Raw genomic sequence first — 18,906 nt, 5'->3', positions numbered from 1 at the left:
TTTTAAAATCGGTGCATGCACCACTTCGGTGTGATGTAGTGTGATTTGAGTCCATTCAAAATGAATGTGTTCAACTTGAACTGCACTGAATCACATGTAAATTGTGCAGAAATGTGGTGAGGTTCCTCTGCGATCCACATGCAGGTCAAAGAGTGAACTGAGGCCAAGTATCACAAACAGTAGGCAGGACTTACCAGAGAGAGCCTCTGATGCTCCTAAAAGTGTCAGAGGGTAAGGAACACTACAAGAGTATTATGTTAATTGTAACATTCACAGTAAGAAGAGTGGAGACCGGTACAGAGTAACTCGTGATCTGTACGTTCTATGGAGTTTCTTCATTCAAACATTTCTGAATACCAAGCTGTATGAGTCACTTGGCAAAGAATGTGATTTTCATTTAGTTAGCTGTTTCTTTTTGGGGCTTGGGTTTAAAAAAAAAAAAAAAAGCCCCATTTCCCAAAAGCAAGCAGTTTTTTTGTTCCATATTGCAATAACAAATGGAATCTGGTTACTGTAGGCACTAACTTTTCTTGTTGGGATGCTTTTCATACATAAGCCCCTTTGTGGTTAAAGCTAAATTCTGAGAAAGTTAAAGCAAATGTAAACCTGATTCATAAAATTTGAGATGGGCACATATATCTGCAGTGTTTTCTTCTCTGTCTGCAAAGCCCTAAGTCCGGTGTTTTTCTCCTGCTCCGTTCTTCTTTTATTTTTTTCATTTTTGACAGAGTAAGTTATAATCTCTCTGTCAGATTTTGTCATCTGTGTCCCATAGTGGAGATTTCCCCCCACTTCCTGTCCCATAGTCAAACAGGAAGTGAGAGCAAATCGCTGCAAATTAAGGGAATTCCTTGGGGACCCCCAGTTAACCAGAACTAGTGTCCCCATTGGAAGATCTCCCCTCTATTACTTTTCTGGGGACAGCCCAAAAAGTGGGATTTTCTTTTACTTTCACTTTCAATGATATTGGTAAACAGGACAAATAGAGAGGGGGGATCTCTTTTAACGGGGAAACGGGCAGCAAGAAAAACCGACAAGCCTTCTAATCCTTCTGCACTCTATCCAAAGCTTAAAAATTGTTTTGCCTTTTATGTAAACTTTAAATACACAGTTTACATGCATATATTAAAAATGTCTTACCAAGCAAAAGATTTCTAACTTCATTGAGCCTTGTGATCCATGCACCCCTTCTAGACAGCATTTGTTTGGATGGGGGGGAAATCTGTTCATTATTTATTTTCCGTCCAACATGCAGGCTGATCCAAAGGCAAAAATGAGTAACCTATGGCCAGCTTAATAATCTGTATGTTCTGTATGTGCACTCAATGCAGTAATTGCTGGCGCAAAGACCATGTATACGTGTAAAATGGTAATAAGGCACATTCAGAGCAGACAATATTGTAAGCAGTACTTCTAAAACTTGGACTTTAGAGTCCATGTCATAAATTAAATGAATGGTGGCAGCTATCCCCAGAGAAAGCCAGCTCTGTGGAATGAAGCAAAGGAGGGAAAGGCAGGGAGTGCCACCTGAGTGTAGTATTGGTGTAAACAATTTAATTGTCAAGATGCAAAACACTCACAAGATATTAGTTGAAAAAATGCTCGTCTGTAGTGGGGTGTCACTCAGGTCTCTCCTAAAGTCCTTGCACTGTATCCATGGGCTGTAGAGGTGAAGGGAGGTCTGTAGTCTGTCCTGTGGCCACCAGGAAGTCCAAGAAAACCAGCGTGGAACAAATTGAAAGGACGTCTCTGGAAGTAGGGACACGGCCGGGAACGCTACACAGGATTGGCTACGTGCTTGGAGCATCAGCTTCTGCTACTGGCTTTTCGTGATGTAATTTACGTGTGTGCCATGTTGGTTTCGTTTGATTTCCTGGTGGCCACAGGACGAACTTCAGACCTCCCTTCCCCTCTATGGCCTGTGGATACAGTGCGAGGACATTGGGAGTGACACCCCACTACAGATGAGCATTTTTTTGAAACTATATCTTGTTAGTGTTTTGTATCGTGACAATTAAATTGTTTACACTAATACTACACTCAGGCGGTGCTGTGTGTACATTTATTTTAAAGTGGATTTTTTGCTGGCCTTTCACACGAAGGGTCTGGTCAGGTCCACCTGTCATTTTTTCAAGTGGACCTCATCAGACCCTCTGTTCAGCCCTATGGACCAGCGGGTGTAAATAGACTTGTGTCTGTTTAACCCATCTACCTCCGTTCCAATCTGGTCCACTAAAAAAAAAAAAAAAAAAAAAAAAAACATAAGGGGATCGATCCATCCCACTTCATCTAGGCAGATCGGAACGGAGGGCAGTTGGGTGTAAACTGACTGCATAGTTGGTTTACTCCCGGCCACCAATATAGCAGAGCGGGCTCTGACCGTGTCCACTCCGCATAAATGGAGCAGACACAATCTTGGCATCCATCTGCTCTGATCAGCAGAGGATCAGTGAACAAACAATGCCTTTTTTTTTTTTTTTTAAGATCGTTATACATAGATTAGAGCTGCCGAAAGACAGTAATGAACTTGAATCTGAACACCAGTAAGGAAAATGATGTTTTTCAGCTAGTAAAGCCCTTTGGTAATACTCAAAGGACAGGAATAAAGAGAATGACAATCCTTTGTCTGCATATATAATATGAGCTAATGCATATTAAAAGTGCCCTTATTAGTGCTTTGGGGGTTACAGTAAGGGTGAAGTATTTGTAATAGGTTGCTGCCATATTTAAATGATTTTTACTACTGTAACTAGTCATTTCTACAAGTACACAAGCACAAGTTGGCAAGTACACTCATCACAAATATATTTTCAGGATGGATACTATAAAAGAAAAAGCAATATGTTCTGTTTTCAGTAGTTCTGATAATCCCCTGTCTGTCACATCCTCCTTGTGGTCACACTTGTGACGGGTCATCCTCTCCCCTTCCTTTTTCAGAGAAGTTATAGAACTCTTCTATAGATGCATACCCTTACGAGCTCATTGGTCAATTCACTGAGCGATCTGCATTTGTAAACATTATACAATGGATCAATGTTGGTGTTGGTTTTAGTTAGAATCTTACCTTTTATATGTTCACAGTGATGACCTAAGAGGTGGGTTTGTTCTCAAATTATGATCTATTCTGCCAAACCTGGACCATTAAATTATCGAGCAGGAAGCCTTCATTGGCTTGCAGATAAGGCTCAGTCTGGAGTCTAGTCACAATACGAAAAGCTACAACATTTAATTGCAAGGTTTCCATGAAAGGTAAAGTTGATGTTTAGGCGAAGGTGCTTACTAGTTGCTTCTACCTAGTCAGTCCCTTTCAGCCTCTTTGGAAGAGATCATGTGCTTGAGTTTGTGGCCTTTGGATGCATCAATATCATCATCTGGAGCAACAACTTCTGATGGAAAGTAGCTTTCTTTTATATTTCTGATGGATCTTATTAGAAGGTTGTTCAACCTGGCTAGAAAACAAACAATTGGAGTGTATGTTCACCCTAGAAAATATTACCTTTTGGTCTGTTAATTATACCATTGAAGAGGTAACCCTTCCCTACTAGCCCAGTGAAAATCATTGGTTAATAAGATTATCCTATATGAAAGTTATATTAATGAATAGACAATCCCCATAAAATTCCACAACAGTTGGGACTTGTGGTGTAATTTTACTCTCACATTAGTTTCGGGGTGACCTTCCAAGCCTTAGGCCCCATACTCACTGGGCATTTAGCCCTAGTCCTGAGGCTCTGGTGTTTAGATTCTAGTGGTGGGCACAGGTGCACTGTCCAGCCCCGCTGCCGGCATCATGTCAGATTCTGAGAGGCTGACAGCTGCCGTGGCTGGGTGGTGCTTCTTGCGGTACATACCGTTTAGGGCAGTATGTGTCCAGGGACGAAAGCCAGGAGGACGAGCAGTCTGCCTTTTGGGTATTTGTGCACGGGCGCATCCTTTTTAAACTTTGCTTTCATTCAGTGCATTGTCCAGCTGCAGCAGCTGTCAGCCTCTCATAGTTTGGCAGGCTGCCGACATTGGTGCTGGGTGGTCCACCAGTGAGCATGGGGCCTTACAGGTATAACTACATCAGTCAGTATATGTTATTGGGAATTTGTATATATGTAACAAAAGCACACAAATAACTGTCACTGTTCCAGTTAAAGGATACCTTCACCTTTCATAACATGTTACGTTACACCCATATTCAGGATGTAAGATGTTACTGTTGCACCAGCCCCAGCACCCCCTGATCTCCTGTTGTGACAGCAAGTGGGGATCTTCTCCCCACACTCACTGTCACAATTAAAAATGCATGTTAGTGCGAGGCTTCACCCACCAAGCCAAATCATTCATTCAGAGTTCTGTAAATGTGATAACTACAAGTACCATCAGCCTTTGTGGCTGTCGGCTTGTGGTTCTCAATGAACTACCAGGGTGCTATTGAGCACTTTAGCTAGTTCTTTGAATCTTCCAGTCAGTTTGTAACTGCCTGCCCTTACAAGATACGAGCAGACCCGCTTACACTGAGAGTCTGCAGGAGTCCTTTTGCGTCAGCTTTGCAGGCTTATAGTAACGATAAATAATAAATGCACACATTTTTACCTGCAATTTATGTGTTTATTTCAGGTACTTGTATAGTGCTCTCAATTTTACGCAGCACTTTACATATACATTGTACATTCAAATCGGTCCCTACTCTCAAGGAGTTTACAATCTTAGGTCCCTAACCCACATTCATACATATACACCACATACTAGGGCCCATTTAGACAGGAGCAAATTGACTTACCAGCATGTCTTTGGAGTGTGGGAGGAAAACGGTGTACCCAGGGGAAACCCACACAGTCACATAGAGAGCGTGCAACTCCAGGCAGGTAATGTCGTGGTTGGGATTGGGACCGATGACCCTTTTGCTGCTAGGTGAAAGTGCAATAAGATGTGCATTTTTTTTTTTTTTTTAAACAAAGGCGAACTTATCCTTTAAGTATTTTTTTAAAGAACAGTCAACTGTTATGGCGCAATATGGACATCAGTCACTTCCTTATTAGATATGAATAGTATACAAAGTCTGTGGATATCGATCCTGTTCATGGAGAATCTCCCAGTTGATACATTTTCCCCATATTGGCACTGTGGGGACCTCTACATTGTTTAAATCCAATAACCAGGTGATATGTCACAGCAAACTATTACACAAGGGGGTTTGAATGTAATCGATATTGGCTGACCTTGGTAAAGCATGTATGTAGTTAATCTAAGACTTTCCAACCTTTGCTTGTATATCCTAAAGGGTCGTAAACCCTTACAGCCAGTGAAGTGACTGGCCTCAGGGGATGCTCAGAGATGAAACAAATACTCCTACAAAAGTTGTACTTGTTTATCTGCAGTATTCCCTGCTCTACTCCAGTTCAAAGACAAGACTTTTTATAGTTTCTCTGAGTTGTCAGAAAACAGGGGGCAGTGAGCTAACGTTGCGCTCTTCAAGAGCTCAGTAAAAAGACAACTGAGAGCTGATTGATGGGAAGGGACACCACCCCCTTTTTCAAACCGCACTCATCAACAGAACTGAGGCTGTCAATCACAGGCTGTGTCCTGTAGATCCCTCCCCTGTCACCTTTTTTCTCTTTGTGTCAGGAAATTTGCCGGACGTAATTCATGCTGAATGAGGCCACAGACAGAAATTAGACTTAGTTCGTGGGAATGAGACAAGTACAAACTAAAGGGGCATGTGCTTGTTCATATTTCATGGCTGAGGTTTACAACCAGTTTATTATATGTTCTGTGGACCTTCATTAAGCTATGGATTGTCAGACATACTGTATATACAGTATGTCCACAGTATGCCATGTACTGTTATTTTTTTTATTTTTTATATGTACGTGTTATTGTTGATGAAAATAAAATAAAACTTGATTACACATAAAGTGAATGTAAACCCGTGTTTTATCCCTTTAAAAATACTAGCCTGGTAATTGCACAGAGTAATAAAAGCATTTCCTTGCTACAGGAACAAGGTAAGAGAAGAAAAAATAATGCTGGAGCAATTCATTGGGGGTCTGCAGTTGCCTAAAAAGGTTAAGAACTGTTTTATATCAATGGCTGTTACATTTCAACTTGAATGGTAAAATATTGTAAAGGTTTACATAGCGGGTAAGGGGTGGTGTGCACTGTTACTTCACTTGTCATCTTTTTTTCTCTTATAGGGGACCAGGCCAAAAACTTCTTTCTACAATCAGGCCTTCCTCCAGCGGTTCTCGCAGAAATATGGTAAGATTTATTTTTTTTGTTTTACTGGATTTTCCCGTAATAACACAGCCACCATGTTTGTGTCTACAATGCCAAGAAAACCCTAAACCCCTAAAAAAAAAAAAGCCCCCCCAAAAAAAAAGCCTAGACCTAACTTTAAAATGAGTGCACAGAGCATCCCAGATCCTCCTTTTCTCGGGTCCCTCGTCGGCACTCCTGGTCCCTCCCTCCTGTTGATTGCCTCCACAGCAAGCAGCTTGCTATGGGGGCACCTGAGGCGAGCTGCAGCTCTGTGTGTCCATTCAGACACAGAGCCGCGGTTCAACCCCACCACTTCTCTCTCCCGATTGGTTAACTGCGTTTGACAGCAGTGGGAGCCAATGGCGCTGCTGCTGTGTCTCCTCCAATAAGGAGGTAGAGTCCTGGAGTTTATGCTCTCTCCCTTGAGTTAAAGCATTACTTCTCTTGCACAAAGGGCGTTTGCTTTGCTCCTCCGAATACCAACCAGAACTCCTGCAGGAGAAAAGCTTCCCAAGTGTTTAGGCGTTTCAAGTGTGTGACTGTTATTGGATTCAATTGGCCAGAATATCAATTCATTCTGGCCAATGGAATGCATTGCCACTCATACTTGCCTAAAGGTGCTTTTACACGTGTTTCGTCGCTTTTATAGTTTTCCTTATGCTCTTCAGCTCCTCTCCCGAGAACCTTTTTTTTTTTTTTTTCAGCCTGTAAATTCTCTTCATCTAATATGCCTGTAAATTCCTGTGTGCGAATGGACACAGACTTAACTTAGAGGTGCTTCTACAGGCTGAAAATCCCCCCACAAAATTCCTCTAAAAGTGATGTTTGCTAAGCCAAATGTGCTTAAGACCTTAAACACATATATTCTACAACCAGAATTTTTTGTTTTATACAGAATATAGAGTCGGGAAACCCAAATCACTGGAACAGGTGTCCCCATTGGAATATTGTCACTCTTCTCTCGTACTGGGGACAGCTGTAACTGTTTGATTTTTCCATCGCTTTCCCCATTCACCTGTACCGAGAGGGCACCTATGCAAGGACAATTGTTGGACCTCCCCATACAGCTGACTGCCCAAGTACAAGCAATTCTTCAGTGTGCATTGATAGATAGATGCAAGTGAAACGCATAATCTTTGTGTTACCCTGAACATTCTCAGGGACATATAATGTTCAGCTGGGGTCAGACAGAGAACATGGCCCTCACTACCAATACAAATGGAGTCCAGAAGAAATGGGAAAAGCTTTGTGCATATTTTAATGTTGGTCAGACAGGAGTGGAGAAAGTGCTCATTGCCTAACACCACTACCTGGGTATTATAAACCGTAAGAGTTAGGACATCATGGACAATGCCTCCTGCTTCTCAACTGCAATAAATATGAGCATTGTCCAGGTCCAAGGGTGCCTAATATTGAAAAAGCTCACATCAGCATAAATGGGCCCTTGTGCAACAGTTGCACGGTCTGAGGCGCAAGCATTTATCAGCTGCTGAAGGAGTTCAAGATTTTTAGTACACAATTCCCCTGCTCCCAAGTCCTATTCAAGTCCTCCATTTCCTGTGAAAGTCCACCAACTCCAAGTCATCCTCCTTTTCTTAAAGTGTTACTAAACCCACAGCAGTAAAATCAGTCTGTATATGTAGTAAAGTATGTATGTTATACTCGCTGTGGAACCTAAGGGGTTAATCCTCTGCATTGTAAAAAAGGGTGTTTGATCCTGGATTCTCCCCTTCTTCCACTGACTTCAGAACAGGTCCAGATAAGACCAAGCTTCCGGAGTCAGGCTGCACATGCTCAGTTTAGTGTGTATTGCTAGAGAGTTTTTTTTTTGGCGAGTGTATGTGATCAGCACAGGGCCAGTCGGCACTGGCCAGACGGAGGGTCAAGGGTCCTTGATCCTGATAGGATAGCTCAATGCAATATGAGAACTCCTACAAGCTTTAAGCAGGAACTGATCTAAGTCACAAGACTGCTATATACTGCTGATGAGAGACGTTATTTAGCAGTTTATATTTATTAAAATAATTGCATTTCCATATGCTGTGTACTGTGGGAGACCAGATATAGTGAATGCAGGGTCCTGGGTTTAGAAACACTTTTTGAGTCTTGAAGAAGGGAGCGGGCCAATGTGCCTGAAATAAATGGGCTGTGGAGTTCATCACATGTTTTAGACTAAACCCTTCTCTTTCAGTTTTTAACTTTTCAATGTGGTGCCCCAATTCTTTAATTCAACCATTGTACTGGTTGCCTGAGGTTTCCTACCGAAGTCCCTCGGTATATGGAAGCAGCCTACACATCACTCAGATGCCTCATCTGGATAACAGTGGTAGAGTATTGTAACAATACCAATCATATGTATGGAGTAAAATCCACATAGGGTCCCAGGGGCATTCAGTCCGCCATCCCTGATATTTGTATAGGAGCTATTTTTTGTTGTTGTTAAGCTCTAATGAAAAAGGAAACGGATACTGGGATCTTACCCCTATATTCTTTGAAGTATAGCTAACTAGTGCTCAGATCAGCTTCTCACCATCCAACCAAAACAGAATTCTTGTTTTTAGGTTGACTGGCCTTTCAAAGGAACATAAAACCTAAATTGCCAAGTAATTTGTATAAAAAAGCAAGTAATAAAATTCTACATGCACAGTATATGCCAGAATTTCAGGGGCTTTTCATCATTCTGATACTCTGGGGGAAGAAACTTCAATTCTCTTGGGCTTGGCTGCGCTAAAACTTTAATCTTCGTATTAATATGCATTTTTCACTCAGCAGACACTGGCGATCGCATTGATATTTGATTTATTACATGTTTAGTTAATGAATGTTCTTACATGTATCATGTTCATTATTTATAGCCGTGTTTGTGGGATTAGTTCTATGCTGCTCATAGTACTGTGCTTTTCACATTATTATTGTAAATCTTTGCTGAACCCCCATATTTCATTTCACTTTGTAGTTGATTAATGTCTCTTAAAGTGAACCATACATGAAAAAAAAAAGCAAAAGCAGCTGATATGTATAAAATGCATTTTGGTTTCCAACGAACTTGGCTCCACCCAATATCTGTGGCAGACTTGGCTTGGCATTCAGATAATGCCCAATGTTAGGCACAGCACAATTCAGCAAAGTTCCTGGTTGGGTCCTTGATGTAACCTGTGCAATAATATACAATCTAATATATCCTATATAACTACTGCATACTTGCCTATCCATATAAATTAGATAGTCTATGAGAGTCTGATGAGCACAATGATGTACCAAACACATCTGCTTAGTAAACAATGTTACATTCATTTCCCAACAAAATAGTAATATATTAAACAGCAGAATTAAGAAACTAACATAAAAGCATTAAAAGGAATTACAATGTTACAAAGCTTACAATCAGAACACAATACAAAAATATACTTATCACATCCTAACATAGACTCCGATCGGCTGGTCTCAAGATGTTGAAAGAGCTCTGGGCCACATGGCTTAGGCCCCAAGCCAGCATTAGAGCAAGGTCTTAAGATGGCCGAGCCAGCAAGTTCATGCAAAGACCAGCCTCGGAAGAGAGAGCGAGAGAGAGAGGGCTCTTTGCCTGTGTGTGCTCCTTTTTTACTCAAAACATCCCCATTTGCCTTCCATCCAGGAAGCATGCTGTATTGTCCACTAGGGGCAGCGTTTGTGCATGAATCATCTCTATTAGCCCTGGGGCATCTTATCTAGCTCTTATTCTCGTTGAAGCCTGCAATCGCACATATCACAGCAGGTGGGCTTGAGCCAAGCCATTGTTGTTCTGATCTTAGGCCACCTGGTTGTATCAACCAGGAAATGAAATACCAGAAGTATGATATTAATCCATGTTGCTATCCAACAGTCCTTCACAGTCGAATATAGTCAGTGTCTTTAAGGAACGAAAGAGGTTGAAGTTATAGTCTTGCAACACCACTTTTTTTGTACCACTTTTTTATCTTTTTTTTTTTAATAGTGCTTATAACCCTATTTAAATTTCTTTGCTTAATACATACAATGTGGGTGAGTGGGAGTGTTTCCATTCATTCTTCCATTGTCATACTGAGTTTGTTATATTTATAAGAAATAAGCACAGTTCCTTTTTATTACCTCTTTTTTTTTTTTTTTGTTGTTTATTTCACTTTTCAGTTGCAGCTTTCTTTTGTTTCACCAGCGCAGTTTTTTTCTTTGAACATTTTGTTATATTTATATATAGCAGACCAAATATCATATGCGATAATGAAAATGTCAATTCACTATCCCTTATATGGTATTTATCTCAAAAAGAAAACGCTTTTGGTATAAAACTGCATTAAAGAGGATTTCCGCCCCCCCCCCCACCAAAAATTTTTAAGTCAGAAGCTACAAATTCTGTAGCTGCTGACTTTTATTATTATTAGGGCACTTACCTATCCAGGGATCCCACAATGTCGGCACCCCAGCTGATTTTCCGATCGGCTCTCGGGTGCTGCCACTGCCATTCGTGGTAAGGGAAACCGGCTTTTAAGTCTTTTGGCTTCACAGCCGATTTCCTACTGCGCATTGTATGAAGCGGGCTGTGCTTTCTAACTGGTCTGGCGGTGGAGGAAGGGGGCTGAACTTCTGAGGAATCTCACCGCTGTGAGGTCTCCAGGAAGTGGGGATGGGTACCTGTCAAAAACAGGTACCCGAAAGGTGCCAAATGTAGCACCGGAGGGGCTGAGGAGCCAAACAAGTGGAGCTTCACCTCTGCTTTAAAGTCAATTCACGAAAGAAAAATAAATGCATGCAATAAATAAGTATTGGCCGAGGCATGCAATAGTTAATGCTTTCATTTCAGCTGGTTGTCAAGGAGCCAGCATCCTTAATGACCAGGGATAAGCTGGTTGATATGGAGTCGGCACTCGTTGCATCCTTAACGACCGTGGCTCATCTGCTGTCAGTGGGGAATTGTGATTGACGCTGGCTTTACTTTGGGGGACATTTATTTATTTTATTTTTTCATTTAGGGCTTGTCAAAAACTGTGTCTTTGTTTATATTTACTTTGCCCTTGTTTTTTGTGAATGAGTAGGGGTACTTAATCACATGTGGGGAGGGGGGAAATCTGGGGGCCCCCTTGTTAAAGGGTGCTTCCAGATTCCCATGTTACCCCCCCCGCACCCCCACAACCAAGGCAAGGTTTGTGGGGAAGAGGCCCTTGCCCTCAGCATAAAAACGGCCCAACCTATGAAAGTTGTTTTCAAAAAGGCAAGTAGAGAACAAAGGATTAGTCACCTAGTCACCATTATTGCCTGTCGTCTCTCTGCAGATTATGACAAACACTATATGACCAAAAGTATTGGCCTTTACACGCACATGAACTTTAGTAGCATCCCAGTCTTAGTCCATAGGGTTCAATATTCAGTTGGCACACCCTTTGCAGCTATAACAGCTTCAACTCTTCTGGGAAGGCTTTCCACAATGTTTATGGAAATGTTTGACCATTCTTCCAGAAGCGCATTTGTTAGGGCAGGCACTGATGTGGATGAGAATACCTCACTCAGTCTCTGCTCTAACTCATCCCAAATGTGTTCTATCAGGTTTAGGTCAGGTCTCTGTACAGGCCAGTCACTTTCCTCCACCTAAAACTCTTATCTATGTCTTTATGCACCTTGCTTTGTACTCCGTCATGTTTGGCAACTGTTTACACAAATTGGGAGCATGAAATTGTCCAAAATGTCTTGGTATGCTGATGCCTTAAGAGTTCCTTTCACTGAAACTAAGGGGCCAAGCACGACCCCACACCAAAATCTCCCCTCCATCAAATGATCTGGACCAGTGCACAAAGAAAGGTCCATAAAGATATGAATGAGCCTATTTGAGGTGAAGGAACTTGACTGGCAGGCATAGAGTACTGACCTCAACCCGATAGAACACCGTTGGGATGAATTGGAGTGGAGACTGCGAGCCAGGGCTTCTTGTCCACATCAGTGCCTGACCTCACAAATGCACTTCTGGAAGAATGGTCAAACATTCCCATAGATGGGCTCTTCTAGACAGCCTCTCCAGAAGAGTTGAAGCTGTTCTAGCTGCAAAGGGTGGGCCAACTCATTATTGAACCCTACGGACTAAGACTGGGATGCCATTAAAGTTCATGTGCGTGTAAAGGCAGGTGTCCCAATACTTTTGGTAATATAGTGTACCATTCCTTGTCCTACACTGTTTCTGTTGTCCATCTTGGTAGAGGCAGGGCTTCATTTCCCCATGTCAGAGCTGCCCCTCTGATTACTAGAGGAGAAATACTAAAACCGCATCTGGAAAGAAAGGGGTAGCACAGATCCACAGAGGCGGGAAGATACGTGCATTGCAGTTTCCACTTCAGCAAAGAGAACATTGAGCAGCACAGTAGTAACCGCAAAACAACATCTTCTGAGATGAGCAGCCCTAAGAGTAGCAGTGATTTAGATGATCTCACGCTGCAGACTTACAGATGTCGGGCTACAGAACAGGAGTGCCTAACAATCCGACTGTCTGAAAGTGTGCTGCTATTTTTCATAGATCGAGACAATGGTTAAAATGTTTTTAGTGTACGGTTTGTCTGCCACATGTCAGGCTCAAACTGATGATTACTGTCATTGTATAGTTTCCATGCAGTTTTAGTAAGCACTTTTTTTTTTTTTCCTCCTCCCACAGGGGCCTGTCGGACCTCAACAAAGATGGCAAAATGGACCAGCTGGAGTTTTCCATCGCAATGAAATTCATCAAACTCAAGCTGCAGGGACAGAATTTGCCAATGAGCCTCCCACCTGTTATGAAGCAGCCACCTGTCTTTTCGCCACTCATGTCCTCCCGATATGGTATGTTATGTTATGTTATGTTTGGGATGTCCCACTCTGCATCTGATTCCAAGATTAAAATGGAACTAAACTGTATCTGTTCCGTTCTAAGGGAAAATCCACATTTACTAAATGAATGACTTAACATGCATATTTACACAGAAAAAGAGAAAAAAACAAGTATATGCACCAAAACCGACTTTTTTTTTGTATTATATATATTTGCTACACAGGAAATTTTGAAAATTTAATGTCACTAAAAGTTAACTTTACAATCTGTAGCCAACAATGATAGACAACTTTAGGCTTATTTGGGTTAGTTTGTTGATATCCCATTGGTAAAAGCTTTGTGATTTGTATGGCTTGATATATGGTCAGTGGTTTGTGTAAAGGAAGTTTTTATAGCTTGACAGCTGAAACTGAGTGACTCACCTAACTTCTTAGAGGAACGCCTGCATGAGTAAATGCTACCAGTGAAGTGTTATGAAATGATGTGGTCTGTGAGTCGGATGCAACCCTTTGTTTGCACCTATGACCTGGTGCACTATTCCTTCCACTGACCTAAAAAATTGGACACACTTTCTTCCAAGGACACTACTAATGGTGCACTCTTTCTTTCACTGATAAAACAATAATCAAGTGCTATTACAGTCCCCCCCCCCCCCCCCCATTGACACCATTGGTGGGGCACAGTTCCCCCCCGCATTGACACCATTGGTGGGGCACAGTTCCCCCCCGCATTGACACCATTGGTGGGGCACAGTTCCCCCCCGCATTGACACCATTGGTGGGGCACAGTTCCCCCCCCCATTGACACCATTGGTGGGGCACAGTTCCCCCCCATTGACACCATTGGTGGGGCACAGTTCCCCCCCCCATTGACACCATTGGTGGGGCACAGCCCCCCCCCCCCCATTGACACCATTGGTGGGGCACAGTTCCCCCCCCCCCATTGACACCATTGGTGGGGCACAGCCCCCCCCCCCATTGACACCATTGGTGGGGCACAGTCCCCCCCCCCTCCATTGGCACCATTGGTGGGGCACTGATACCATTGGTGGGGCACAGTTCCCCCCCTCATTGACACCATTGGTGGGGCACAGTTTCCCCCCCATTGACACCATTGGTGGGGCACAGTTTCCCCCCCATTGACACCATTGGTGGGGCACAGTTCCCCCCCCCCCCATTGACACCATTGGTGGGGCACAGTCCCCCCCCCCATTGACACCATTGGTGGGGCACAGTTCCCCCCCCCATTGACACCATTGGTGGGGCACAGTTCCCCCCCCCCCCATTGACACCATTGGTGGGGCACAGATCCCCCCCCCCCATTGACACCATTGGTGGGGCACAGTCCCCCCCCCCCCCATTGACACCATTGGTGGGGCACAGTTCCCCCCCCCATTGACACCATTGGTGGGGCACAGTTCCCCCCCCCCCACTGACACCATTGGTGGGGCACAGTTCCCCCCCCCCCCACTGAAACCATTGGTGGGGCACAGTCCCCCCCCCCCCCCCCCCCCCACTGACATGGAGATTGGCTGGATTAGGTATCGCACACCTTTACAGCCATAACGGCAAAATTAGATTGCAAAAGTTTTTTCTAGCTATGATATAGAGCAGGGGTCTCATGCCCTGGCATCAGTGGGAGGAATAGTGCCCCATTCTTTGGATCAGTGAGGGGAATAGTGCTCATCATTGGTTTCAGTGGGGGGGGAATAGTATCACATTGATGGTGTCAGTGGGAGGAATAGTGCCCCTTTCTTGGTAACAATGGCAAGAATAGTGCCCATCATTGGCGTCAGTGGGAAGAATAGTGCCCCATCATTGGTGTCAGTGGGAAGAAATAGTTCCCCATCGCATCAGTGGTGTCAGAAGAAAAGTGTGCTCACGCTCCATCTCTCACACACGCTATCTGGACCTTCATGCTATGTGATAAGTGTCCCATACCCTTTTTAATATTTGTAAATCTGAACAGTTGTACAACCTTTTCCTAAACACAATAGACCACTGAGCTTTTGCAATATTTAGTCATGCTTATATACTTATGATTAAAGGGTTAGTTCACCTTTTAAAAAAACAAAACAAAAAAACTGTCTATGCATAGTGACTGTAGATAAAAAAAAAAACTGCGGTTGGGTTGGGTATTGCCATTATTACAGGCGTGGGCCATTTACATACCCCTGTAGCCTGACAGAAATACTCCCAGAGATGGCATCCTCCTGCCTTGTTACTAAGACACTTCCAGCCATTGCTGCTCTCCCTTACCATATAATTAGTTTCCCAGCTTCTAGGTGTACAGTATAAAGCCAGGCATGCATGGATTGAAATTTGGCTGGTTCAGCTTGGCTCCTTTGAATTTCCATCCATGTATGGGCACTGCGATTGTACAGAATCTATTGCGGATCAGTGTATTCTGACGGTGGGGAAGTCTCCCTGTTGTCAGAATACAAAAGACTAAGTGAGAGGATCCCCCTAGCCACATCGAATGTGTAGATGGGGGAATCGGGTTCGTATTTATTTTTTTGTTCAACCCTCTGGCTGAACAAAAAAAATCTGACGCCTCTATGGACTGCTTAACCACTTGCTGATTTGTAGGACTTCATATGATGTCATCGCTTTGCAGTGGTTATACCGGGATGAGGCCTGTAGCTACAGGCAATCATCCCTGTATTAAAATTTGCAGCCGGAGGTTCCCTGTGACGCAGAAGTGATTTGAGTGGCTCAACAGCCACCCAATCATTTTCTGTGTGCTGTGGAAGGGGAGTCTTACAACACAAAATCTCTCCATAGAGGGCCTGTCACAGCCCATGCTGTCACAAGGTATGTGTTGTTCATCCCTTGTGATAGCAATAAAGTTGATACAAAAAAAGCGACGGTGTAAAAAAAAGAAGTTTTAGTTTAAAATAAATAATAAAAATAAAAAAATGTGCAAATGCCAACAAATACTCAAGTAAGGCCTTCACACATATGTAAATGGTGATTGCACCACATTCCATGGGCATACAGAATTTTAAAGCATAACATGTTGGGTATCTATTTACTTAATGTAACATTATCTTTTATGTTTTACCAAAAAATGGGTATTCAATTAATTTTATTGCACACAAAAACAATAGAAGTGTATTTTTTTCAAAAAAGTTGCGTTTGAAAAATTGCTGCGCAAATACTGTGTGACGTAAATTGCAAAAAACCTTAGTTTTATTCTATAGGGTCTCTGCTAATATATATATATATATATATATATATATATATTTAGCAGAGACCCTATAGAATAAAACTAATTATAATATATAGGGTTTTTATGTAATTTAATAGCAAAAAGATATTTCAGTTTTTACATGTAGGAGAATAGTGTTCGAACTGGCCCGGTAGGGAAGTGGTTAACGTCTCAATTTCTCCTGGGCCTAGTCCAAGAAATTTTTCTCATATGCTTTTATCACTGTCTGTGTCTTCATTAATATTTTCTCACCTCCTGTTTGGTCACTAGGGCACGTTGTCTTAAAAATCTATAGCCTATGCATTTGTACTTTCCTTTGTGTGCGTCTGTTACTATGCTATACATACATTTTGTGGCTGTAGACAGCAGAAGTGTATGTAGCATTTGCAATACCAGGTAATAATTCTTGGGAAGAATACAAGCCATTGTTTTGTGTTTTTTGTTTAGGAATGGGGAGTATGCCAAACTTGTCCATGCCACCATCTATGCCCCCGCTGTTACCCTTTGCACCCACTTCACTGACCTCAATGGGCTCTCTGCCCCCCTTGCCTATGTCTAGTCCCTTGGTGCCTTCTGTCGGCTCATCATCAACATTGCCAAATGGAACATCCAGTCTCTTGTCCTCCTACCCTGTGCCTTTGTCTTCAAGTAAGTGTTTCCTCTCCATGGTTTTCTGTTGTGAAGGGCGATGATCCAGTCTTCTGCTGCTCAATTACATGTTAATCTATGGAAACATTCATTTACACGCTTAATGTAATGGTCTAAATGCTGATCCCACAAGATACATTGTGAAAATGCAGGTAATGCCTATTATTGATGGTGACACATGTCCTTGCACTGTGTGGTTCCCTGTGTTTATATATGTCTGGGGGTATAATATGTAACCACATTGTGGGTGAGTATGCTTGTCATATCATTGGTGCTAGAGAAAATGTATTGATTTTGCTGGTAGGCTAAGCCCTTGTAAACACGGTCGGACATTCCGACGGAAAATGTCAGATCGGACCGTGTTGTCGGATAATTCGACTGTGTGTGGGCTCCATCAGACTGTTTTCGTCGGAAAATATCCGACGGACAAAGTTTTAGAGCTGGGCTATAAAACTTTCTGACAACCTGATCTGATCGGCCTTTGTCCGATTGTGTGTAGAGAATTCCGATCGGACAAAGTGCCACGCATGCTCAGATCAAATTCCTAGACCAAAGCTATTGGCTACTAGCCTGAACGTAGTCCCGTCGTAACGAAATAACGTCATCACATTACGTACAATCGGATTTTCCGACAACTTTGTCTGACCGTGTGTATGCAACACAAGTTTCGGACAAAAATCCGTCGGCCAAAATCCGACGGATTTTGTTGTCAGAATGTCTGACCGTGTGTACAAGGGCTTAGGGGTATATTTAGTAAATCGGTATATTTGACATTTATCAAATATTCACTGCATGTCTAATTTTAAAACACATGCAACAGGAGGATTCTCCTTTATTGAATATTTTGTCAATGTCTCATTTTCTGCTTTATAAATATACCCCTTAAACCCCATACACACTAGCAGATTTTCTGCTGAGTTTTTCCTTCAGATTTACCAAAACCATATAATATGAGGTCAAACCTTAGGAATTTCAATGTGTATGCTGTCAGGCAGGCCCTTCTACTACATGGTTTTGGTAAATCTGAAGACAAAAATCAGCAGAAAATCTGATGGTGTGTATGGGGCTTCACTGTCTACAGATTGAGCTCTGGCTATCTTGGGATAAGAATGATAACATACACAAAAAATAGAATAAAGAGAATCATTCTATTCTTAAAAAAACTATTACAGACCTTAATCAAAGCCAATTCAGTAGGATTTTTTTCACGCAAACACTGCAGCTATGCTAAAATCAGACAATTAAAGCTGAACACAAAAAATTCAGCCACCTTGTAAAATCTGCTGGCATACTATAAGGTGCATGCCACTTTGTGGACTTATCTTTTATTTACATCTGGCAGTATTATAGAGCCAGAGAACAGCTATCCCTATATTCCCAGAGCTCTGACAGGAGAGACACTGCTGTCTCTACAACAGCAGCACTGCCCGCCCGCCCTCCTCTGCTTTCCATTCACAGGAGCCTTTGTATTTTGTAAGTGATTGGCAGGAGGGGTGGATGCGACTCTGCAGCTGCAGTAGCAGAAGGTCCAGCGTTGAAGTGCTGGAACTATAGCAATAGCTATACTGCCTGTACTCAATAAAAAATGTAAATTAAAGAGGTGGCATGCACATTGTGTGATTTTACCCCTAGTAATCCAGAACATTGTACAAAGTGGCTGAATTCCTGGAGTTTAGCTTTAAAGTGGCATCCCATTAAATAATATGCTGCCAGCACATTGTTTTTTTTATTCCCTCTACAAAGTCCTACAAATAGCCATTGATACTGCCAGTGAAGTTCACCTAATGTGGCAACAATGCTACACTGCTCCTGAGCTCAGAGTGGAGTTTCACTTTAAAGTGGTAGTAAACTGGAAGAGTAAAAAAATAAAAACATGTTTCCCCTGCAAGGCAAGTTATAATGTGCTCATATGCATTGCATACTAACCCTACGTATTAAGCATACCTTAAAGCAAAGCCCTCCAGCCGCGCTCTGTCCCTGCTGACTGGGCTTCCATCTTC

At 42.5% G+C, this 18,906-nt stretch overlaps 1 protein-coding gene across 5 annotated transcripts in view; it reads left to right on the top strand.

Moving 5' to 3' along the window:
• ITSN2 (intersectin 2) overlaps positions 1-18,906 on the top strand; it is a 250,355-nt gene that overhangs the window by 74,227 nt on the left and 157,222 nt on the right. For all 5 annotated transcript variants that reach the window (XM_077488889.1, XM_077488887.1, XM_077488886.1 and 2 more), the window contains 3 exons: positions 6,183-6,246; positions 12,896-13,059; positions 16,706-16,906. In XM_077488889.1, coding sequence (XP_077345015.1) covers positions 6,183-6,246; positions 12,896-13,059; positions 16,706-16,906 — 429 coding nt within the window. The remainder of the gene's footprint in view (positions 1-6,182; positions 6,247-12,895; positions 13,060-16,705; positions 16,907-18,906) is intronic.

Source organism: Lithobates pipiens, unplaced genomic scaffold (genome assembly GCF_037356315.1).
Source record: "Lithobates pipiens isolate NorthernLeopardFrog02 unplaced genomic scaffold, aLitPip1_a1.2 Scaffold_18, whole genome shotgun sequence".
Classification (NCBI taxonomy): domain Eukaryota; kingdom Metazoa; phylum Chordata; class Amphibia; order Anura; family Ranidae; genus Lithobates; species Lithobates pipiens.
The sequence above is the reverse complement of the archived record's forward strand: the minus strand, read 5'-3'. Positions and strand labels throughout refer to the sequence as shown.